We start from the raw sequence: 26,332 nt of genomic DNA, 5'->3' as shown, positions 1-26,332 counted from the left end.
TAGCGCCCTCTCCTTCTTTTGCATGTTGCCTTACCCACCATTTCAAGTGCCTTGTTCTCCCCCCTCCTCCTCGTGGATGTTGCTCTTTCCCTCACTCTCCTCCTTGTTTGTGTCGCTCTGTCCCCCTCTCTTTTTCGTCGACATCGCTCTGTCCCCCCTTCCTTCTCCTCGTGGACGTCGCTCTGTCTACTTTCTCTTCTTCTTGGACAACGCTCTGTCCACCCTCTTCCTCGTGGACGTCACTCTGTCCACCCTCTCTTCCTTGTGGACGTCACTCTGTCCACCCTCTCTTCCTCGTGGATGTCGCGCTGTCCACCCTCCCTTCCTTGTGGACGTCGCTCTGTCCACCCTCCCTTCCTCATGGACGTCACTCTGCCCTCCTGTTCTCGTGGATGTCGCTCTGCCCTCCTCTTCTCGTGGATGTCGCTCTGCCCCCTCTTCTCGTGGATGTTTCTCTGCCCCCGTCTTCTCCTCGTGAATGTTGCTCTGCCCTCCTGTTCTCCTCGTGGATGTTGCTTTGCTTCCTCTTCTCATGGATTTTGCTCTGCCCCTCTTCTCATGCATGTGGCTCTGCCCCCGCTTCTCCTCGTGCATATTTCTCTGCCCCCTCCTTTCCTCATGGATGTTGCTCTGCCCCCCACTTCGCCTGGTGGATGTTTCTCTGCCCTCTCTCTTCTCCTCGTGGATGTTGCCCTGTTCCCCTCTTCTCTTTGTGGATGTTTCTCTGCCCCCCCCCCTTCTCGTAAATGTCGCTCTGCCCCCCCTCTTCTCCTCTTGAATGTCGCTCTGCCCTCTTCCGCTCGTGGATGTTACTCTGCCCTCCTTTTCTTCTCTTGAATGTTTCTCTGCCCCCATCTTCTCCTCTTGGATGTTGCTCTGCCCCCCTCTTCTCCCCGTGCATGTCGCTCTGCCCCTCTTCTCCTCGTGCATGTTTCTCTGCCTCTCGTCCTTTCTTCATGGATGTTCCTCTGCCCTCCTCTTCTCCTCATGAATGTTGCTCTGCCCCCCTCTTCTCCTTGTAGATATTTCTCTGCTCCCCTCTTCTCTTGGATATTGCTCTTCCCCCTTCTTCACCTCTTGGATGTTGCTCTGCCCTTCCCTTCTCCTCGTGGATGTTGCTCTGCCCCCCTGTTATCCTCATGAATGTCGCTCTGCCCCTCTCTTCTCCTTGTGGATGTTGCTTTGCCCTCCTCTTCTCCTCGTGGATGTCACTCTGCCCCCCTCTTTTCCTCGTAGATATTTCTCTGCTCCCCTCTTCTCCTCTTGGATATTGCTCTTCCCCCTTCTTCACCTCTTGGATGTTGCTCTGCCCTTCTCTTCTCCTCGTGGATGTTACTCTGCCCCCCTCTTTTCCTTGTGGATATCGCTCTGCCCCCTTCTTCACCTCTTGGATGATGCTCTGCCCTCCTCTTCTCCTTGTGGATGTTGCTCTGCCCCCCTCTTCTCGTTGTGGATATCGCTCTGCCCCCCTCTTCTCCTCGTGGATGTTGCTCTGCCTCCCTTTTATTATTATTATTATTATTATTATTTATTATTATTATTATAGCGCCATTTATTCCATGGCGCTTTACATGTGAGGAGGGGTATACATAATAGAAACAGGTACAATAATCTTGAACAATAGAAGTCATAACTGGTACACGAGGAGAGAGGACCCTGCCCGCGAGGGCTCACAATCTACAAGATCCTCCTGGATGTTGCTCTGCCCCCCTCTCTTCCTTGTTCATGTTGCTCTGCCCTCTTTTCCTCGTGGATGTTGCTCTACCCTGTTCTTTTCCTCGTGGATGTTGCTCTGCCCTCCTCTTCTCCTTGCGGATGTTGCTCTGCCCTCCTCTTCTCCTTGTGGATAGTCTGCCCCCCTCTACTCCTCATGGATGTTGCTCTACCATCCTTTTCTCCTGGTAGATGTTGCTCTGGGGTCAAAAGTGTTTACATGGAAACCGCCCATAACTCACCATAATGTCAGCTCTGTAATTTTCCTGCCTTCCCCCCCTTTGGATTGGGGGGGGGGGCGTCGTTGGTAACAGTCTGAATATGACTTCACTGATCTCATTTCTTTCTGTGTGGGGGGCCACAAGCTCTCAGTATGGGGCCACAAGCTCTCAGCTTGGGAGGCCGCAAGCTTTGTGTGGGGACACACAAGCTGTCAGCGTGGGGAGACACAAGCTGTCAGGGTGGGGGGCCACAAGCTGTCAGCAAGTTCTCAGTGTGGGGGGGACACAAGCAATCATTGTGGGGGGGACACAAGCTGTCAGCATGGGGTGCCATAAGCTCTGTGTGGGGGGGCTCACAAGCTGTCAGTGTGGGGTGTCACAAGCTGTCAATGTGGGGGGGCCATAAGCTCTGTGTGGGGGGGGTCACAAGCTGTCAGTGTGGGGGTACACAAGCTGTCAGCGTGGGGGCCACAAGCTCTCAGTGTGAGCGACACGAGCTGTCAGTGTGGGGGGACACAATCTTACTGTGTGGGGGGACACAAGCTTTCAGCCTGGGGGGGCACAAGCTCTCAGTGTTGGGGACACAAGCTCTCAGTGTGGGGGGCCACAAGCTCTCAGCGTGGGGGGACACAAGTTCTCTGTGGGGTGACACGTGCTCTCCGTGTGGGGGGACACAAGCTCTCAGTGTAGGGGGCCACAAGCTCTCAGTGTAGGGGGCCACAAGCTGTCAGCATGGGGTGCCATAAGCTCTGTGTGGGGGGGGGGGGCTCACAAGCTGTCAGTGTGGGGGTCACAAGCTGTCAGCGTGGGGGTACACAAGCTGTCAGTGTGGGGGCCACAAGCTCTCAGTGTGGGCGTCACGAGCTGTCAGTGTGGGGGGACACAATCTTACTGTGTGGGGGGACACAAGCTTTCAGTCTGGGGGGGGCACAAGCTCTGTGTTGGGGACACAAGCTCTCAGTGTGGGGGGCCACAAGCTCTCAGCGTGGGGGGACACAAGTTCTCTGTGGGGTGACACGTGCTCTCCGTGTGGGGGGACACGAGCTCTCAGTGTGGGGGGCCACAAGCTCTCAGCGTGGGCGGACACAAGTTCTCTGTGGGGTGACACGTGCTCTCCGTGTGGGGGGACACAAGCTTTCAGTCTGGGGGGGCACAAGCTCTCAGTGTTGGGAACACAAGCTCTCAGTGTGGGGGTCACAAGCTCTCAGCGTGGGGGGACACAAGTGCTCTGTGGGGTGACACGTGCTCTCCGTGTGGAGGGACACAAGCTCTCAGTGTGGGGGGCCACAAGCTGTCAGCATGGGGTGCCATAAGCTCTGTGTGGGGGGGGCTTACAAGCTTTCAGTGTGGCGGTACACAAGCTGTCAGCGTGGGGGCCACAAGCTCTCAGTGTGGGCTACATGAGCTGTCAGTGTGGGGGGGACATGATCTTACTGTATGGGGGGACACAATCTTTCACTCTGGGGGGGGGACACAAGCTCTCAGTGTTGGGGACACAAGCTCTCAGTGTGGGGGGCCACAAACTCTCAGCGTGGGGGGACACAAGCTGTCAGGCTGGGGGACACAAGTTCTCTGTGGGGTGACACGTGCTCTCCGTGTGGGGGAACACAAGCTCTCAGTGTGGGGGGACACGAGCTCTCAGTGTGGGGGGCCACAAGCTGTCAGGGTGGGGGTTGCTATGATGGACTCTATTGCTGCATCTGTCTGGAGGTACCGTAAATGTTTCTGGTGCTGGTGCTATGACCCCTGCTGGCTGCGAATGGTAGTGACACCCAGATGACATAATAAGCAGGAGCAGAGCTGTGATATTTCTAGATCCTGGAAGTTAAGGATGTTCCTGTTAATAAGGAGACGTCGGTGGGCAATACTTGCAGACAGATGGTCGTGTATAATCTATACGTAAGTGACAGTTGATGTACAGTGGTAGAATGTGAACACTTTTCTGAGCATCTCCTAATGGCGTCCAAGTCATGGGTGCGTGGATACAAACTAGGGATTAAAGAATTTGCATCCCCTCTCTTCTTCGGCGGTGGTCCGGTGCTGTGACCAGTGGTCCTTCTCATTGACGTTTCCAGTTCACAGCAGCAGCCAGTCCGAGTCCTCAGCAGTACCATAGCAAAAAATTTATGGCACTGAGCCGGCTGTGCACTGATGTGACTGCCACTGATGGGCAGCAGCTTTCATATGCTGCCACTTGTAAGAAGACCAAAGGACCACCGGAGCGAGCATTTGTGTTGGATCGCGGGGGAAGAGATACTCGGTGTTCCTCGGTGAGGTTATCACAAATAAGTCCTGTCCTCGTCACACGGTGAAAACCTCACTTTCTAACACATTTTGTTGCAATTTTTCGCCATTTTCAAGATATTTATTTGATTTCTCTGAATGGGGAATTTCCTTGAAGCTGAACACTGATCTCCTACTCACAGCTTGGGGTTTGTTACAGTTGTGTCCAGTCTTGGCAACTTTTCATTACACAATTATTAAAGACTATCGTGTAATAACATTTTTTATATATTATAGAAGCAGCTGTGTGATGCTGATTGCCAGGGTCCTGAGACCTCCAGCCGTCCATCAGAACACTTCTCTGAATGTGTACTTCTTGCATGAGCGCCCCACAAAGGCTTATAATATTAGCATTACTACTGAGTCCATACACCGCTTTCTTCAAATAAGTTTTTGAGGGGTCAGTGAGGTCTCAGGACTCAGACCCCACTGATCAACCATGAAATGTTAATAAATGATAGTCACCACCATTTACCGCTATTTAAATACTTCTTACTGTGCAATAAATGTTGTGATGATAATTATCAGTGACTGATTAATGCTTATATAGATGGGCTCTGCGCTGGGGTTGGTGGGGTGATGTGGGCTCTCCCAGCTGTCTCTTCGTCTGATATTCCCCACTGTATGTGTCAGTGGCCCCTCCAGTCGATGAGCTTCATGCGGAACTTGTGTCAGTTTCTTGCTTCATGTCCCCTCTTCTTTGCACTGCAGGTGGTCTATAAAAACAATGACATTCGCTTGGAGCTTTCTCGATTGGCAAGAATTGGGGACACAAAAATGAAGATCTACGGAGATGTGGTATTTAAGTGTGAGAACGTGGCTACTCTGGACCCCATCAGCTTCGAGAGCCCAGAAGCCTACATCAGCCTGCCCAAGTGGAACACGAAACGCATGGGTTCCATATCCTTCGACTTCCGCACCACAGAGCCCAACGGCCTCATCCTCTTTACACACGGAAAGCCACAGGACAGGAAGGACGTGAGGAGTCAGAAGAACACCAAAGTGGACTTTTTTGCAGTGGAGTTGTTGGATGGCCATCTGTACCTTCTGCTAGACATGGGCTCAGGGACAATAAAGGTAAAGGCCACCAGCAAAAAGGCGAACGATGGCGAGTGGTGTCATGTGGACATCCAGCGGGACGGACGGTCGGGTAGGTAATCAGGTCCTCTATGGCCTGTGCTTTGCTCCATGATCTGGTCAGTGTGTGTGTGTGTGTGTGTGTGTGTGTGTGTGTGTGTGTATATATGTATATATGTATGTATATAGAGACTCAAAAAAGAGGCAGCACTCCATAGTTTTAGAGAAAAATGTGGAAGGTTTAATCGACCCCCATAGCCGGGCGACGTTTCAGCTCCATCTGAGCCTTTATCAAGCAGTGAGTAACCATACCTGATGTCTATTTATATGTGTCTCAACAAATGTTACATTGAATCCAATTATAATTTACATTCAATTAGTGCTTACAAAACATATACAATATTCATTATTCATTTGTATTTGTATCCAGTGCTCATATATAAAGTGCCTTGTGCTTATGTGCATTAAGAACCTAACTTTATATTGCCCCTCAGATTATCCTGATTCGTTACTTGCGATCATAAAATCAATAAATATCTCATTATTAATTGCATTATGCATATATTATAATCCACTCACCATGGACTCATGGAGGACGATATATTTGTAAGTCGGCGTTCCCTGACGCTTACTGCGCATGTCTCAAGCGCATCATCATATTGGAATGCCACATCGGCCAATGGGGCGCTCCGTGTGGCATTTTACTCACGGCGCATGCGCAGTAGCGCTAAACATCGCCATATTGGTAGTGGCTTCTTACCTTCTTATAACCTTTGTCCCTAGCGCCTGCGCAGTAGCTACGTCTTATAACTTGCACTATCAGCGCTCGTACTATAGTGCATATTGTACCTGCACTGGCGCTGTAGTACAAAAGGCGCCTTGTTGGTTTAGCCTTCATACACATTGCTGTCTGGCCATAAAGAATTTTTATTATATAAAAAGCAGAATGGATCCATCACCAAATCAAATATTTATTAAGCGATATATATAAATATTATATTATTTCATGTTATTTGAAGGGCTTAAAGAACTATTTAAGGTGCATATGTTTTTTTATATTTATTTTTCAGGCTAAAAATAAGAATATAAGATGCAAAAATGTATCTTGGCTCCACGGACTACCATATATCAAAACAGCCTCCGTGAGCCAATAGAGTCACTCTGCCCCTCAGTTGTCCCTCCGGACCAAAGTGTTGCAACCATGACATCTATATGATACCAGCATCATGTGTTTTTATATTTGTTTTTCAAACTTAAGGGGGCTATATAAGATGCAAAAATGTATCCTGGCTCCACGGATGACTGCATATTAAAGCAGCCTCCATCAGCCAATAGAGTCACTCTGCCCCTCAGTTGTCCCTCCGGACCAAAGTGTTGCAACCATGACATCTATATGATACCAGCATCATGTGTTTTTATATTTGTTTTTCAAACTTAAGGGGGCTATATAAGATGCAAAAATGTATCCTGGCTCCACGGATGACTGCATATTAAAGCAGCCTCCATCAGCCAATAGAGTCACTCTGCCCCTCAGTTGTCCCTCCGGACCAAAGTGTTGCAGCCATGACATCTATATGATACCAATAACATTGTCCCGGTACACCTATCTCGTATTTCAAAGACAATTTACACCTTAGTTGTTTTTATGTCATTTATTATAATTCAGTGATTAATCCACTCCAAATATGTATACTCAATAGCCTAACAGCAAAGTACATAGAGGAATATTTAAATATATTTGAAGATAATAATAAAAAATAAAAAATAATAAAGAAGTAATAATGTTAATTTGGAATCTTTGTCCTCCATGTGCCTCATTCTTTACGGGTGAGATTTTTTTTCAGGAATTAACATCTGATGGGCAAAAAATAAGATAAAATTACAGATATGAAATATTCAATATGTCTATCTTAAAAACATCTGGGTCCCAAACATACATAGCGAAGAATGTTAGTACATACCTCCCTATAACACCGTATAAATATTAAAGTCTGCGTTTAAACCTTTTGGTTTGAGTGTTTTCAGCTCATAAATCCATTTGAGCTCCTTCTTTTTTTAAAATCTGTTCCCTATTACCTCCCCTCCTCTGGATTGGGACCACATCAATTATCCTACATTTCAGATCTTTCTCCCGATGATTACATTCCATGAAGTGTTTGGGAACTGGGAGATCCATTCTTTTCTTCCTAATAGTGTACCTATGCTGATTCATCCGAACCTTAAATGCGCATATTGTCTCCCCTACATACCAAAGATTACATGGACAAGATAAAAGGTATATTACATGGTCTGTATCACATGTCAGGAACTCTTTTATTTGATAGATTTTACCTGTTTCTGGGTGCTCAAAAGTAGGACCCTTTACCATGTGAGTGATCGAGTCAATACCGCTGAGTCAAAGAAATGCAATTCCTTGATGTATTGGTTCTACAAGAAAACAATGAGTTGATCACAAAACTCTATGTTAAGAAAATAGATAGAAATAATTTGTTAATATACGACAGTTAACTTCCACGCAAAATGATCGAGTCAATACCGCTGAGTCAATTGTTAAGGGTGCGCCGAATTGTCAAAAAGGAGGAAGATGTGGATGAAGCATTAGAGTTATTAATAAGAAAATTTACAGAGAGAGGGTACCCCAAAAAACTATTGAGGTTGGCCAAAGAGAATGTAAAAAAGAGAGATAGAAAGGCATTGATCATGAAAGATACGAACGATAGAAAACGGATTAACCGTGTCCCCTTTGTAAGTATGTATGTAGAGGAAAGCAGGGAGGTGACTAACATTATCTCAAAACATTGGAGTATGCTGGGTAGGTGCCACCCGGAAATAAGTGAATTTTCAATGCCACCACTATACTCCTATAAAAGAAGTAAAAACATAGGGGATTATCTAGTAAAGTCAGACATTGGGCCATTGGTAAGAAATCAACAATTGACATTAACAGGCAGAAAGAAAAGGGGTTGCTTTCCCTGTTTGTCTTGTGTCAACTGCACTCACATGGTAAAGTGTCCTACTTTTGAGCACCCAGAAACAGGTAAAATCTATCAAATAAAAGAGTTCCTGACATGTGATACAGACCATGTAATATACCTTTTATCTTGTCTATGTAATCTTTGGTATGTAGGGGAGACAATATGCGCATTTAAGGTTCGGATGAATCAGCATAGGTACACTAGGAAGAAAAGAATGGATCTCCCAGTTCCCAAACACTTCATGGAATGTAATCATCAGGAGAAAGATCTGAAATGTAGGATAATTGATGTGGTCCCAAACCAGAGGAGGGGAGGTAATAGGGAACAGATTCTAAAAAAAGAAGGAGCTCAAATGGATTTATGAGCTGAAAACACTCAAACCAAAAGGTTTAAACGCAGACTTTAACCCCTTCACCCCCAAGGGTGGTTTGCACGTTAATGACCGGGCCAATTTTCTGACCACTGTCCCTTTATGAGGTTATAACTCTGGAACGCTTCAACGGATCTTGGCGATTCTGACATTGTTTTCTCGTGACATATTGTACTTCATGATAGTGGTAAAATTTCTTCGATATAATTTGCGTTTATTTGTGAAAAAAACGAATATTTGGCGAAAATTTTGAAAATTTCGCAATTTTCCAACTTTGAATTTTTATGCCCTTAAATCACAGACATATGTCACGCAAAATACTTAATAAGTAACATTTCCCATATATCTACTTTACATCAGCACAATTTTGGAACCAAAATTTTTTTTTGTGACGGAGTTATAAGGGTTAAAAGTTGACCAGCAATTTCTCATTTTTACAACACCATTTTTTTTAAGGGACCACATCTCATTTGAAGTCATTTTGAGGGGTCTATATGATAGAAAATACCCAAGTTTGACACCATTCTAAAAACTGCACCCCTCAAGGTACTGAAAACCACTTTCAAGAAGTTTATTAACCCTTCAGGTGTTTCACAGGAATTTTTGGAATGTTTAAATAAAAATGAACATTTAACTTTTTTTCACAAAAAAGTTATTTCAGCTCCAATTTGTTTTATTTTACCAAGGGTAACAGGAGAAAATAGACCCCAAAATTTCTTGTACAATTTGTCCTGAGTACGCTGATACCCCATATGTGGGGGTAAACCACTGTTTGGGCGCATGGCAGAGCTCGGAAGGAAAGGAGCGCCATTTGACTTTTCAATGCAAAATTGACTGGAATTGAGATGGGACGCCATGTTGCATTTGGAGAGCCCCTGATGTGCCTAAACATTGAAACCCCCCACAAGTGACACCATTTTGGAAAGTAGACCCCCTAAGGATCTTATCTAGATGTGTGGTGAGCACTTTGACCCAACAAGTGCTTCACAGAAGTTTATAATGCAGAGCCGTAAAAATAAAAAATCATATTTTTTCACAAAAATGATCTTTTCGCCCCCAATTTTTTATTTTCCCAAGGGTAAGAGAAGAAATTGGACCCAAAAAATTGTTGTGCAATTTGTCCTGAGTACGCTGATACCCCATATGTGGGGGTAAACCACTGTTTGGGCGCATGGCAGAGCTCGGAAGGGAAGGAGCGCTATTTTACTTTTCAATGCAAAATTGACTGGAATTAAGATGGGATGCCATGTTGCGTTTGGAGAGCCCCTGATGTGCCTAAACATTAAAACCCCCCACAAGTGACACTATTTTGGAAAGTAGACCCCCTAAGGAACTTATCTAGATGTGTTTTGAGAGCTTTGAACCCCCAAGTGTTTCACTACAGTTTATAACGCAGAGCCGTGAAAATAAAAATTCTTTTTTTTTCACAAAAATGATTTTTTAGCCCCCAGTTTTGTATTTTCACAAGGGTATCAGGATAAATTGGACCCCAAAAGTTGTTGTCCAATTTGTCCTGAGTACGCTGATACCCCATATGTGGGGGGGAACCACTGTTTGGGCGCATGACAGAGCTCGGAAGGGAAGGAGCGCCATTTGGAATGCAGACTTAAATGGATTGGTCTGCAGGGAGTCACGTTGCATTTGCAGAGCCCCTGATGTACCCAAACAGTACAAACCCCCCACAAGTGACCCCATATTGGAAACTAGACCCCCCAAGGAACTTATCTAGATGTGTTGTGAGAACTTTGAACCCCCAAATGTTTCACTACAGTTTATAACGCAGAGCCGTGAAAATAAAAATTCTTTTTTTTTTTCACAAAAATGATTTTTTAGCCCCCAGTTTTGTATTTTCACAAGGGTATCAGGATAAATTGGACCGCAAAAGTTGTTGTCCAATTTGTCCTGAGTACACTGATACCCCATATGTGGGGGGGAACCACTGTTTGGGCGCATGACAGAGCTCGGAAGGGAAGGAGCGCCATTTGGAATGCAGACTTAAATGGATTGGTCTGCAGGCGTCACGTTGCATTTGCAGAGCCCCTGATGTACCCATCAGTACAAACCCCCCACAAGTGACCCCATATCTGAAACTAGACCCCCCAAGGAACTTATCTAGATGTGTTGTGAGAACTTTGAACCCCCAAGTGTTTCACTACAGTTTACAACGCAGAGCCGTGAAAATAAAAAATCTTTTTTTTCCCACAAAACTTATTTTTTGGCCCCCAGTTTTGTATTTTCCCAAGGGTAGCAGGAGAAATTGGACCCCAAAAGATGATGTCCAATTTGTCCTGAGTACGCTGATACCCCATATGTTGGGGTAAACCCCTGTTTGGGCACACGGGAGAGCTCTGAAGGGAAGGAGCACTGTTTTCCTTTTTCAACGCAGAATTGGCTGGAATTCAGATCGGATGCCATGTCCCGTTTGGAGAGCCCCTGATGTGCCTAAACAGTGGAAACCCCCCAATTATAACTGAAACCCTAATCCAAACACACCCCTTACCCTAATCCCAACAGTAACCCTAACCACTCCTCTAACCCAGACACACCCAACCCTATTCCCAACCGTAAATGTAATCCAAACCCTAACCCTATCTTTAGCCCCAACCCTAACTGTAGCCCCAACCCTAGCCCCAACCCTAGCCGTAACCCTAGCCCTAACCCTAGCAATAACCCTAGCCCTATCACTAGCCCTAACACTAGCCGTAACACTAGCCCTAAACCTAACCCTAGCCCCAACCCTAGCCCTAGCCCTAACCCTAGCCCCAACCCTAGCCCTAACCCTAGCCCCATCCCTAGCCCTAACCCTAGCCCTAACCCTTGCCCTAACCCTAACCCTAGCCCTAACTCTATTCCTAACTCTAGCCCTAACCCTAACCCTAATGGGAAAATGGAAATAAATACATTTTTTTATTTTTTTATTTTTCCCTAACTAAGGGGGTGATGAAGGGGGGTTTGATTTACTTTTATAGCGGGTTTTTTAGCGGATTTTTATGATTGGCAGCCGTCACACACTGAAAGACGCTTTTCATTGCAAAAAATATTTTTTGCGTTACCACATTTTGAGAGCTGTAATTTTTCCATATTTGAGTCCACAGAGTCATGTGAGATCTTGTTTTTTGCGGGACGAGTTGATGTTTTTATTGGTAACATTTTCGGACACGTGACATTTTTTGATCGCTTTTTATTCCGATTTTTGTGAGGCAGAGTGATCAAAAACCAGCTATTCATGAATTTCTTTTGGGGGAGGCGTTTATACCGTTCCGCGTTTGGTAAAATTGATAAAGCAGTTTTATTCGTCGGGTCAGTACGATTACAGCGATATCTCATTTATATCATTTTTTTATGTTTTGGCGCTTTTATACGATAAAAACTATTTTATAGAAAAAATAATTATTTTGGTATTGCTTTATTCTCAGGACTATAACTTTTTTATTTTTTTGCTGATGATGCTGTATGGCGGCTCGTTTTTTGCGGGACAAGATGACGTTTTCAGCGGTACCATGGTTATTTATATCAGTCTTTTTGATCGCGTGTTATTCCACTTTTTGTTCGGCGGTATGATAATAAAGCGTTGTTTTTTGCCTCGTTTTTTTTTTTTTTTTTCTTACGGTGTTTACTGTTTTTTATTTTATTTAGCTAAAGAAATGTATTTATGGGAATAATATATATTTTTTTTTCTTTATTTAGGATATTTTTTTTTTTTTTTTTTTTTTACACACATGTGGGGAATTTTTTTTTAACTTTTTTACTTTGTCCCAGGGGGGGACATTACAGATCATTGATCTGACAGTGTGCACAGCACTCTGTCAGATCGACGATCTGCTGTGCAGGGCTGCAGGCTTACCAGTGCCTGCTCTGAGCAGGCACTCGGTAAGCCACCTCCCTCCCTGCAGGACCCGGATGCCGCGGCCATCTTGGATCCGGGACCTGCGGCGAGGAGGGAGGTAGGAGACCCTCAGGGAAGCCCGCAGGGAGCCCCCTCCCTGCGCGATGCTTCCCTATACCGCCGGCACACCGCGATCATGTTTGATCGCGGTGTGCCGGGGGTTAATGTGCCGGGGGCGGTCCGTGACTGCTCCTGGCACATAGTGCCGGATGTCAGCTGCGATATGCAGCTGACACCAGGCCGCGATCGGCCGCGCTCCCCCCGTGAGCGCGGCCGATCGCGTATGACGTACTATCCCGTCGGTGGTCATACGGGCCCACCCCACCTCGACGGGATAGTACGTCAGATGTCAGAAAGGGGTTAATATTCATACGGTGTTATAGGGAGGTATGTACTAACTTTTCTTCGCTATGTATGGTTGGGACCCAGATTTTTTTAAGATAGACATATTGAATATTTCATATCTGTAATTTTATCTTATTTTTTTCCCATCAGATGTTAATTCCTGAAAAAAAATCTCACCCGTAAAGAATGAGGCACATGGAGGACAAAGTTTCCAAATCAACATTATTACTTCTTTATTATTTTTTATTATTATCTTCAAATATATTTAAATATTCCTCTATGTACTTTGCTGTTAGGCTATTGAGTATACATATTTGGAGTGGATTAATCACTGAATTATAATAAATGACATAAAAACAACTAAGGTGTAAATTGTCTTTGAAATACGAGATAGGTGTACCGGGACAATGTTATTGGTATCATATAGATGTCATGGCTGCAACACTTTGGTCCGGAGGGACAACTGAGGGGCAGAGTGACTCTATTGGCTGATGGAGGCTGCTTTAATATGCAGTCATCCGTGGAGCCAGGGTACATTTTTGCATCTTATATAGCCCCCTTAAGTTTGAAAAACAAATATAAAAACACATGATGCTGGTATCATATAGATGTCATGGTTGCAACACTTTGGTCCGGAGGGACAACTGAGGGGCAGAGTGACTCTATTGGCTCACGGAGGCTGTTTTGATATATGGTCGTCCGTGGAGCCAAGATACATTTTTGCATCTTATATTCTAATTTTTAGCCTGAAAAATAAATATAAAAAAACATATGCACCTTAAATAGTTCTTTAAGCCCTTCAAATAACATGAAATAATATAATATTTATATATATCGCTTAATAAATATTTGATTTGGTGATGGATCCATTCTGCTTTTTATATAATAAAAATTCTTTATGGCCAGACAGCAATGTGTATGAAGGCTAAACCAACAAGGCGCCTTTTGTACTACAGCGCCGGTGCAGGTACAATATGCACTATAGTACGAGCGCTGATAGTGCAAGTTATAAGACGTAGCTCTACGCTACTGCGCAGGCGCTAGGGACAAAAATTATAAGAAGGTAAGAAGCCACTACCAATATGGCGATGTTTAGCGCTACTGCGCATGCGCCGTGAGTAAAATGCCACACGGAGCGCCCCATTGGCCGATGTGGCATTCCAATATGATGATGCGCTTGAGACATGCGCAGTAAGCGTCAGGGAACGCCGACTTACAAATATATCGTCCTCCATGAGTCCATGGTGAGTGGATTATAATATATGCATAATGCAATTAATAATGAGATATTTATTGATTTTATGATCGCAAGTAACGAATCAGGATAATCTGAGGGGCAATATAAAGTTAGGTTCTTAATGCACATAAGCACAAGGCACTTTATATATGAGCACTGGATACAAATACAAATGAATAATGAATATTGTATATGTTTTGTAAGCACTAATTGAATGTAAATTATAATTGGATTCAATGTAACATTTGTTGAGACACATATAAATAGACATCAGGTATGGTTACTCACTGCTTGATAAAGGCTCAGATGGAGCTGAAACATCGCCCGGCTATGGGGGTCGATTAAACCTTCCACATTTTTCACTAAAACTATGGAGTGCTGCTGCCTCTTTTTTGAGTCTCTGTGAATCTGGTGCAATCGTTGGACTGGTTGCCTGAGGCCCTGCACCCGAAGATAAGTACAAGTGTTGTGCTGTTCCCTTTCTTTACTATGCATGTATATATATATATATATATATATATATATATATATATATATATATATATATATATATATAATAATTTTTATATAGCGCCAACATATTCCGCAGCACTTTACAATTAAGCGGGATATATATATATATATATATATATGTATATATATATATATATGTATATATATATATATGTGTATATATATATATGTGTATATATATATATATATATATATATATATATATATATATATATATATATGTGTAAATATATACAGTACAGACCAAAAGTTTGGACACACCATCTCATTTAAAGATTTTACTGTATTTTCATGACTATGAAAATTGTACATTCACGCTGAAGGCATCAAAACTATGAATTAACACATGTGGAATTATATACTTAAAGAGAACCTGTCACCCCCCCCCCAGTCGTTTCAAACTAAAAGAGCCACCTTGTGCAGCAGTAATGCTGCATTCTGACAAGGTGGCTCTTTTAGTTCTGGGTGCTGTAACTAGAGAAATAATCCATTTTTTAATTTGTCAGAAATACCTGGTCTTCAGTCAAGGAGGCCGGCGTTTCCCCCCTGCTTCAGACACCACACAGCCGTCACTCAAATCTTCTTGGCGCCAGGCGCTGCCTCCTCACCTCTGTTTTGAAAATAGCCGGCGCCTGCGCTCTTTTTTCCTGCCTGGTGCAGGCGCAGTGAGCGCTGTCCGTCTTTCCTCATATGTAGTCTCGGTGACTGCGCCTGCGTGGCCGCCCTGCTTGTGAATCCCAGCCCCACAATGTGAATAAATCATAAGTCACTGCGGGGCGGGGATTCACAAGTAGGACCGCAGAGTGAAGGCAAAAGGGCCAACAAGTGCTAAGCATCTCTGGGAACTCCTTCAAGATTGTTGGAAGGCCATTCCCAGTGACTACCTCTTGAAGCTCATCAAGAGAATGCCAAGAGTGTGCAAAGCAGTTATCAAAGCAAAAGGTGGCTACTTTGAAGAGCCTAGAATATAAGACACATTTTCAGTTGCTTCACACTTTTTTGTTAAGTATATAATTCCACATGAGTTAATTCATAGTTTTGATGCCTTAAGTGTGAATTTACAGTTTTCATAGTCATGAAAATACAGAAAAATCTTTAAATGAGAGGGTGTGTCCAAACATTTGGTCTGCACTGTATATATATTTATGTGTATATATATATATATATATATATATATATATATATATATATATATATATATATATATATATATATATATATATATATATATATATATATATATATATATATATATATATATATATATATATATAAAGATACCAAATGTAAATTTTTGGTGAAGAATCAACAACAAGTGGAACACAATTGTGAAGTTGAACGAAGTTTATTGGTTATTTTACATTTTTGTGGAAATTCAAAAACTGAAAAATGGGGCGTGCAATATTATTCGTCCCCTTTACTTTCAGTGCAGCAAACTCACTCCAGAAGTTCATTGAGGACCTCTGAATGATCCAATGTTGTCCTAAATGCCTAAATATAATGATGATAAATATAATCCACCTGTGTGTAATCAAGTCTCCGTATAAATGCTCCTGCTCTATGATAGTCTCAGGGTTCTGTTTGAAGCACAGAGAGCATCATGGAGACCAAGGAACACAACAGGCAGGTCCGTGATACTGTTGTGGAGAAGTTTAAAGCAAGCGATCATATTGAAATGGAAAAAGTATCATACCACTGCAAATCTACAAAGACCTGGCCGTCCCTCTAAACTTTCATCTCAAACAAGGAGAAGACTGATCAGAGATGCAGCCAAGAGGCCCGTGATCACTCTGGATGAACTGCAGAGATCTACAGCTGAGGTGGGACAGTCTGTCCATAGGACAACAATCAGTCGTACACTGCACAAATCTGGCCTTTATGGAAGAGTGGCAAGAAGAAAGCCATTTCTCAAAGATATCCATAAAAAGTGTTGTTTAAAATTTGTAACAAGCCACCTGGGAGACACACCAAACATGTGGAAGTAGGTGCTCTGATCAGATGAAACCAAAATTGAACTTTTTGGCAACAATGCCAAGCGATATGTTTGGCGTAAAGGCAACACTGCTCATCACCCTGAACACACCATCCCCACTGTCAAACATGGTGGTGGCAGCATCATAGTTTGGGCCTGCTTTTCTTCAGGGACAGGGAAGATGGTTAAAATTGATAGGAAGATGGCTGGAGCCAAATACTGGACCATTCTTGAAGAAAACCTGTTGGAGTCTACAAAAGACCTGAGACTGGGACGGAGATTTGTCTTCCAACAAGACAATGATCCCAAACATAAAGCAAAATCTACAGTGGAATGGTTCACAAATAAACGTATCCAGGTGTTAGAATGGCCAAGTCAAAGTCCAGACCTCAATCCAATCGAGATTCTGTGGAAAGAGCTGAAAACTGCTGTTCACAAACCTCACTGAGCTCAAGCTGTTTGCCAAGGAAGAATGGGCAAGAATTTCAGTCTCTCGATGTACAAAACTGATAGAGACATACCCCAAGCGACTTGCAGCTGTAATCGCAGCAAAAGGTGGTGCAACAAAGTACTGTATTAAGTTAAAGGGGCCAAATAATATTGCACGCCCCACTTCTCTGTTTTTGAATTTCCACAAAAATTTTAAATAACCAATAAATCTTATTCAACTTCACAGTTGTGTTCCACTTGTTGTTGATTCTTCACCAAAAATTTACATTTGGTATCTTTATATTTGAAGCATGATATGTGGGAAATGGTTGAAAAGTTCCAGGGGGCCGAATACTTTCGCAAGGCACTGTATAGAAAATATACATACAGTGCTATAAAAAATTCATACGCCGTGAACTTTTCCACATTTTTGCACTTTATACCCACAACCTTAATGTATTTGATTGAGATTTTATGTGATACTAACACAAAGTAACAAGTAGTAGTGAGGTGTAAAGGAAATGATACAGGGTTTTCTAATTATTTTACAAATATAAATTTGATAATTATGAGTAGCATTAGTATTCAGTCCCCTATAGTCTAATGTCCCTAAATAAAATCCTGAGTGACCAAATCGCCTACAGAAGTAACATAATTAGTATATTGAGTCCTCCTGGGTGTGATTTATTCTCAGTGTAACGACAGCAGTTCTGTGAAGGCCTCAGAGGTTTGTGTAAGAACATTAAGAATCAAACAGCATTATGAAAACCAAGGGACCCACCAGACAGGTCAGGGATAACGCTGTGGAGAAGAGGAAAACAGGTTTAGGTTATAAAAAAAAATAGCCCAAGCTCTAAACATCTCATTGAATACTGTTCAATCCATCATCCAAGAATGGAGGGACTATGGCATAACTGCAAACCTTCCAAGACATAGCTGTCCTCCTAAACTGACATCCCAAAAAAGAAGAGTACTAAGGAGAGAAGCAGCCGAGAGGCCCATGGTCATTCTGGAGGAGCTGCCGAGAGCCACAGCTCACAGGAAGAATCTGTCCACAGGACAGCTATTAGTTCTATACTCCACAAATCTGCCCTTTTAGAAGAGTGGCTAGAAGAAAGACATTTTTGAAAGCCATAAGAAGTCCAAGATGCAGTTTGCAAAACTATATGTAAGGGACACAGTGAGCATGTGGAGGAAGGGGCTCTGGTCAGAGGAGACCAAAGGACAACTTTTGCGGCTACACAACGCTATGTGAGGCAGAAAACTAACATCTCCATCATCATACATGGTGGTGGCTGGGAGGCTTTTGTTGAGTAGGGGCAGGGAAGATGGTCAGAGGTGATGCAAAGTAGTGATGGAGCTAAATACAGGGCAATCCTGAAGGACAATCTGTTAGAAGCTGCACAAGACTTGAGACTGGCGTGTAGGTTCACCTTCCGGCAGGACATAGACCCTCAACATCCTGTCAGAGCCACAATGGAGGGTTTAGATCAGAGCATATTCATGTGTGTGAACTGCCCAGTCACAGTCCAGACCCAAATTCCACAGAATCTTTGATAAGACGTGAAAATTGCTGATTACAGACATCTCCATCCAATGTCACTGAGCGAGAGCGAGTGTTCAAAGAGGAAGGGGCAAAATGTCCCCTCTAGATGTGCAAAGCTGGAGAGACAGACCCCAAAAGATTGCAGCCGAGAAAGGTGAAAGAGACAGACCCCAAAAGCCTGCAGCTGAGAAAGGTGGTCCTACGAAGTACTGACTCAGGGGGGCTGAATACAAATGCATGACACAATGTTTAGATTTATATTTGGAAAATAATTAGAAAACCCTGTGTCATTTGCTTTACATGTCACAAATCCTTATAAGGGTATGTGCACACGTTCAGGATTTCTTGCAGAAATTTCCTGACAAAAAACGGACATTTCTGCCAGAAATCTGCATGTGTTTTTTTCGAGATATTTACGCGTTTTTTACTTGTTTTTTACGCGTTTTTTGTGCGGATTTTTTGCGTTTTTTCCGGAGCTTTCCCAATGCATTAAATAGCAGGAAAAACTCGTAAAATCTGCAAAATTAATGAACATTCTGCTTTTTTTACTGCGATCATGTGCACAAAAATTGCGGAATGCATTCTAAATGATAGGATGCATATGTATGCGTTTTTTATGCGTTTTTATTGCATTTTTATAGCGAAAAATACTGAACGTGTGCACACATCCTTACTTTGTGTTGGTGTCACAGGAAATTCAAATAAAACAAATTTAAGTTTGTGGTGTAATGTGAAAAATGTGGTAAAGTTCATTGGGTATGAAGACTTTTTTAGGCACTGTTTGTGTGTGTGTATAATATGTATATAGTTTATACAGTTAAAACAGTTTCTGGACACATAGTTCAGTCGCTCAACATTACACAAATATCGGGAACGATGGGTCGTTACTAGTGATGAGCGAGTCTACTCGTTGCTGGGGTTTTCCCCGAGCACGCTCGGGTGGTGTATTTATGACTGCTCGGAGATTAAGTTTTCATCGCCCAGGCTGAATGATTTACAGCTATTAGCCAGCTTGATTACATGTGGGGATTCCCTAGCAACCAGGCAAACCCCCACATGTACTCAGCCTGGCTAATAGCTGTAAATCATTCAGCTGCCGTGATGAAAACTAAATCTCCGAACACTTAACAAATACTCGGAGACCACCTGAGCGTGCTCGGGAAAACTCGAGCAACAAGTACACTCGCTCATCAGTAGTCGTTACTGTTAGAATCTTCTGCATTATTGAACTGTATCAATGCAGTTTAAGGATCTGCCCGTATTTTTCAGCATCGATGACTAGAAAAAATGGGTATCTCTGAGGACCTGATCTGCAGGGGTCAGACGAGGAAACTTAGGGTACCGTCACACATTGAAATTTCCATCGCTACGACGTTACGATTCGTGACGTTCTAGCGATATCGTTACGATATCGCAGTGTCTGACACGCAGCAGCGATCAGGGATCCTGCTGAGAATCGTACGTCGTAGCAGATCGTATGGAACTTTCTTTCGTCGCTTGATCACCCGCTGACATCGCTGGATCGTTGTGTGTGACAGCGATCCAGCGATGTCTTCGCTTGTAACCAGGGTAAACATCGGGTAACTAAGCGCAGGGCCGCGCTTAGTAACCCGATGTTTACCCTGGTTACAAGCGTAAACGTGAAAAAACAAACCGTACATACTCACCCGTCGGTGTCCTTCAGGTCCCTTGCCGTCTGCTTCCTGCTCTGAGTGCCGGCCGGAAAGTGAGAGCAGAGCGCAGCGGTGCTGCGATCTGCTCTCACTGTACGGCTGCACTCAGAGCAGGAAGCAGACGGCAAGGGACCTGAAGGACACCGACGGGTGAGTATGTACTGTTTGTTTTTTTACGTTTACGCTGGTAACCAGGGTAAACATCGGGTTACTAAGCGCGGCCCTGCGCTTAGTTACCCGATGTTTACCCTGGTTACCCGGGGACTTCGGCATCGCTCCAGCGCCGTGATTGCAACGTGTGACCGCAGTCTACGACGCTGGAGCGATATTCATACGATCGCTGCGACGTCACGGATCGTGCCGTCGCAGCGATGAAAATTTCAATGTGTGACGGTACCCTCAGTGTAGCAGCTGAGACATCCCTTCTAAATCAGATGTCCAGCAGTGCCATCAGCTTAGGATCAGCAGCGACCAGTGGGACTGGCTGCACCATCTACTCTTCAGAGAAGTCTGGCCATAATGCAGATCCACATGGAGACCAGACTGAACGACTCAACTCTGCGAAAAATTAGGAACTGGGGGCACATATTGTCAACAGGTCTCCGTATTGAGGGGTAAAGTGAGGAATATTCTGCCGTAACAGAATTACTATAATGAGTGTCTGCAGGAGCAGTGATGCACTGTGGAGGGTCTAGCAGGTCTGTGGCTGCATTTCAGAAAATGGAGTTGTGGATTTGGTCAGGACTAATTATGCCCCCAATGATGAGAAATCCTGGAGATATTGTAATGTCATTTCTGCATTTCCTTGCATTTTCTCCTGTTGCCTTCATTTCTTCATATTACAGACTCCCCAGTAATTTATCCTATTTCTATATGCACATGCACCTCTATGGGTGGACGCCGGGCAGAGGGTAACACTTCTGCACAGGGTCACCCCACTCACCCATCTATTTAATGAGGTGGCAAAGACAGAGGCTCGCTGATTCCCCCACCTCCCCGAAGTGTTAACCTTTATATTGAAAGCACTCTTGACATTTAAGACATGTGAAGATTGTTCCTTCTCAGTCATTAAGATTGATTGAATTATCCCTGCACAAGACGGGGGTGTAAATACAGTGGGGAGGTGAGGGACTGGTAAGGCTTCTTTCACACTTCAGTTGTTTGGCGTCAGTCAGCTCCGACATCGTGACAGATCGACGAATCCGACAAAATTGTTGAGAAAATGGTTCTAACGGATCCGTTTTTGTGACGGATCAGTTACACTGTTCCGTCAAAAAAATGGATCCGTTAGAACCGTTGCTACCGTTTTTCCATCCGTTGTAACTGTTTTTTGACGGATCCGTTTTTTAAAAAGGGAGGATCTCAGTGTGATTGGCTACTGGAAACTACTGGAAAACTATATATACTGTGTATTTACACCACAGCTTTGAAAGGTTGTAGAGAAAGTGGCAAAGATGGAAGGAGTACTGGCGAATATTGTGAAGATATGTGCGGATTTCACTTTTGATTCTAATCGGTTGGCAGTCATCGTTCGAGACAAGGAGGAAGAAAGACTGCGCATCCTGCGGCAGCGGCGGAAGAGAAGGCTGTGGATCCATCCTATCACAGCCCAACGCATGACCCGTGGTGTTTATTCCACACTTTACATTGAATTGAGGGAAAATCCTCAAAAATTCTTCAGCTATGTGAGAATGAAAGCGGAAAATTTCGAAATTTTGTTGGGCCATGTGGAGGAATCTATACGGAGACGAGACACCCAGATGCGCTTCTCCATATCACCAGCGGAGCGTCTCATGGTGACTATTCGGTAAGTTATTATTATTTTTTTAATGATTCTCATTCATCAGACTTATAACTATAATGTTGTTTTTTGAAGTTTTTATTAATTATTGTCTTTTCCTTTTGTTAACAGATTCCTTGCAACTGGAGAGTTGTTTTCATCCCTACATTTCCAGTTCAGGCTTGGGATATCCACAATCTCAGGGATCATCAGAGAGACCTGCCGGGCACTGTGGGAGTGCTTACAAGCAGAATACATTCCAGAGCCATCACAGGAGAGGTGGCTGGAGATTGCCCACAATTTTGAACAAATATGCCAATTCCCAAATTGTGTCGGGGCAGTCGATGGGAAGCATATAAGGATTGTAAAACCTTCTGGCTCTGGATCAGAATTTTACAACTACAAAAAGTACTTCTCAATTGTATTGATGGCCATAGCCGACGCACACTGCAAGTTTATCGCTGTGGATATCGGTGCTTATGGACGCGCAAATGACTCCCAGATTTTTAAAACTTCACCAATGGGGCGTCGTTTGTATGGAGAGACATTTGATTTTCCACCGGCCTAGACCTCTCCCTGGAACCATCGGTCCACCATTACCATTTGTGTGCGTTGGAGATGATGCCTTCCAGCTTTCCCCACAATTGCTTAAACCCTATGGAAGTAGTGGACTGACCCAGAGAGAGAAAATTTTTAATTATCGCTTAACCAGAGCACGAAGAGTTGTGGAATGTGCCTTTGGCATCTTAACTGCTAAATGGAGAATCCTACTAACTGCAATAAAACTGCAGACTGAAACTGTTGATGTGGTGAAGGCTTGCGTGGTACTTCGCAATTTTGTTTTATCCAAAGAACATGTTTCCCTGGAGGATAATGTGTCAGAAACCACCGTGCGGGATTACCAAAACACAAGTTTTCGCAGTCCAGTAGCAGTCTCCAGAATGCGGGACAATTTTGCAGACTACTTCATGTCTCCTCAAGGATCAGTTGACTGGCAGTACAAAATGGTGTAAAAAAAATTTTTTTTTACACTTGTAAATATACCATGTTTTTTGTTTTGTTACAAAACCTTTGGACTTTAACCTCACAGTATTGTATGTTTTGAACCGGTACCCCTTTACACATTTTCTACTGTTACTTTTACCATAACCTTGGTGGTTTTAATACAGTTTTAAAAAAAAAAAGGAAAGACAATAAAATTGTTTTTGAACCAAAAAAAGTTTTATTTATTTACAAGTTCTCATAATTTGGGGTGGAGATAGTAGCGGAGGGGCTGACAGGGCGGACCACGTCGATAGTGGGGGACAGGACATCACGGGGAGGAACAGAAGTGGAATGGGTGGTGAAAACATGAGGTTGGGCAGGGAGTTGAGGTACAGATGTGGACAGTGGGAGGTATGGTGAAGGTGTTGGTGGGATTGGGAACGGTGAAATTTAAAGGGGAAGAATGGAAAGGGGAAGGTAGGTACTGGGAAATACTGAGGGGGGAACGAAGGAGTAGAAGTAGGATGGACGGGAGGAGGATGGACGGGAGGAGGATGGACGGGAGGATAGACGGCGGCTTGAGAGGGGAAAGGTGTTGAAACATGAAGGGTAGGTGGAGGGGCTTGGGACATCGCCTGCGCTAAAGCAGTGTGGCAGCCTTGCATCATATGCATCTGCAGGTCAGGAGTTAGATTTTCCATGTGCCTGAGGACTGACTGAAAAAAACAGTGTCTTGATGACTGGTTTGCATCTCAATGCATCCTATCCAGACGACTGCTGAGTTCAAGTATGCTTTTGTTAAGCATATTGTACCCAGCAGATGTTTGCTCACCCAAAAGCTTGATGGCATTCTGGAAGGCTGCATTCAGATGCAAAAACTCAGGCGCATAGCTCCTTTCCTGACCTCTCTGGCACTGCCGTCCTGACCCCAAAGGTGGTCTAGATGTTGCGGCAGTGTCAGAGGGGTGGTGTAAAGGGAACTCTAACTCATCACCTGCAGCTTCAAGTGACGAAGTCCGCCCTGCTGCTCCAGCGCTGGTGGATGGGGCCGAGGGATCACACAAAAGGGAAGGTACAGATACAGAGGGGTCGACGTGGTCCCTGGTGGCGGACTCCTGAGAGATCGCTCCAGAGGGGTGCAACTCTGATGCAGGCTCCTGAGTGCTGCAGACAGTGCTGTTAAAGAAGAAAAAAAAAATTAGTATCTTGATATTACAATTGCCCTTGCTGACAAAAAAATATGAAGGTTACACATTTTAACAGTTTGACTGAAAACATGTGGTGTTGAATATTTACCTTCTGCTCAGCAGCATCGACCAGAGGATCGACAGGGCTCTTGCATATTTATACCTGCTCCTGCATCCTCTAGATCCACTCGGGGCCTGCATCTCCTTGTTAAACTCCCTCTTGAAGCGATCCCTGAGTGACCGCCACCGCACGATAACCCTGTTACCTGGAAAGATAAAGCAAAAATTGGTTACTATACAACACATTAAATCATGCTAACACAAGTTAATGAAGTGTGAATACTTACGCGCTAGATCCTGGGCCCCAGCGTCGAGTTCCTCCCAGTTATCCAGAACAGCACTGCACACTTCCTCCCATAGCCGTCAGGTGACGAACTGGTCAGCATGGCGGCGGTCCGCCATGTTCCACAGCGGCTCCCGACTTTGGACCACTTGAATGAGGGTGTCCACATCAATGCCCTCCTCTTCCTCAGCCTGTTCAGGAGCACGCTGTGAAGCCTTAGCAAAAAAATAAGAATAAAAAGGGAAAGATTATACCACATGAATTTTACAGTTTACTAAACACCAAACCAAAATGGAACTTACTCTTCGGTGACCGCCGCGAATAAATACATATAGGGTTCAAAAACATGTTACCACAGATGTACCCAAAAAAATTTATGAAGGAAAAAAAAAATCACCTCAGGTGGCTGACGATGTGAGGGGGGCTCTCAGAAGAAGATATTATGGTCCTGCGTCTGTCTTGGGTCCTTGCTGCGTCTGTCTTGGGTCCTTGCTGCGTCTGTCTTGGGTCCTTGCTGCGTTTCTCTTGGGTCCCGTTTTTTTTGGGTCCCTAAAGAATCTGCAAGTATAAAGAGAGTTCTAAGCTACTATACAAAAGGATAGATAAAGCTTTCTGGACTTTAGACTTACATCTGTTTTCCAAACTCTTGGGTCCTTGCTACGTCTGTCTTGGGTCCTTGCTGCGTCTGTCTTGGGTCCTTGCTGCGTTTTTCTTGGGTCCCGTTTTTCTTGGGTCCCTAAAGAGTCTGCAAGTATAAAGAGAGTTCTAAGCTACTATACAAAAGGATAGATACAGCTTTCGGGACTTTATACTTACATCTGTTTTCCAAACTCTTGGGTCCTTGCTGCGTCTGTCTTGGGTCCTTGCTGCGTCTGTCTTGAGTCCTTGCTGCGTTTCTCTTGGGTCCATTTTTCTTGAGTCCCTAAAGAATCTGCAAGTATAAAGAGAGTTCTAAGCTACTATATAAAAGGATAGATAAAGCTTTCGGGACTTTATACTTACATCTGTTTGAAAAACTTGGGAGGCTGTTCTAAAGAGCTGGTGGTTTAGGAGCAACATGGGATGTGCTCTGGAGGAGGTGGTACCTGTACTGACCGCAGTTCCTGAGCTTAACACAACACTAGAAGTAGCCGTGGGATGTTCCTGTCACTCACTAGACACCTCGTCACAGCCGGAGGATTAACTACCCCTAAAGATAGAAACAGGAAAGCTATCTTGCCTCAGAGAAAATCCCCAAAGGATAGGACAGCCCCCCACAAATATTGACTGTGAGTGGAGAGGGAAATGACATACGCAGAATGAAACCAGGATGTAGCAAAGGAGGCCAGTCTAACTAGATAAATAGAACAGGAAAGAATACTGTGCGGTCAGTATTAAAAACTAGAAAAATCCACCACAGAGTTTACAAAAATCTCCACACCTGACTAAAGGTGTGGAGGGTAAATCTGCTTCCCAGAGCTTCCAGCTTAACTGAATAAATCCATACTGACAAGCTGGACTAGAAAAAACATAGAAAGTGCAGAAAGATTAAGTCCACAACAAGTGGACTGTAAAAGAACAAAGCAAGGACTTATCTTTGCTGAACTGGTCAGAATATCAGGGAAATCCAAGCAGATATGTGAATCCAACCAGGAACCATTGACAACTGGCACAGGCTGAAGGATAGAACCAGGCTAAATAGTCGAGCCAGAAAGACAATCAGTGGAAGCAGCTGCTGACTACTAAATCCAAGGAGCAGCAGTACCACTTAAAACCACCGGAGGTAGCCCAAGAGCAGAACTCGCAAAAATGCCACTTA

At 44.0% G+C, this 26,332-nt stretch overlaps 1 protein-coding gene and 1 long non-coding RNA gene across 18 annotated transcripts in view; one reads left to right on the top strand and one right to left on the bottom strand.

Moving 5' to 3' along the window:
- NRXN3 (neurexin 3) overlaps positions 1-26,332 on the top strand; it is a 573,277-nt gene that overhangs the window by 173,436 nt on the left and 373,509 nt on the right. For all 17 annotated transcript variants that reach the window (XR_013216505.1, XR_013216504.1, XR_013216506.1 and 14 more), the window contains one exon: positions 4,929-5,367. Coding sequence is in view for 11 of the 17 variants with exons in the window: in XM_077267475.1 (XP_077123590.1) it covers positions 4,929-5,367 (439 nt within the window). In the remaining 6 variants the exon portion in view is untranslated. The remainder of the gene's footprint in view (positions 1-4,928; positions 5,368-26,332) is intronic.
- LOC143760375 (uncharacterized) lies at positions 24,273-25,393 on the bottom strand. The gene is made up of 3 exons (XR_013212253.1): positions 25,351-25,393; positions 25,164-25,279; positions 24,273-25,092 (listed from the first exon to the last, which is right to left on the bottom strand). It is a non-coding gene; the product is annotated as an uncharacterized LOC143760375 (long non-coding RNA).

This window comes from Ranitomeya variabilis, chromosome 1, assembly GCF_051348905.1.
Source record: "Ranitomeya variabilis isolate aRanVar5 chromosome 1, aRanVar5.hap1, whole genome shotgun sequence".
In the NCBI taxonomy this organism is placed as follows: domain Eukaryota; kingdom Metazoa; phylum Chordata; class Amphibia; order Anura; family Dendrobatidae; genus Ranitomeya; species Ranitomeya variabilis.
This window is presented reverse-complemented; position numbering and strand designations above follow the sequence as displayed.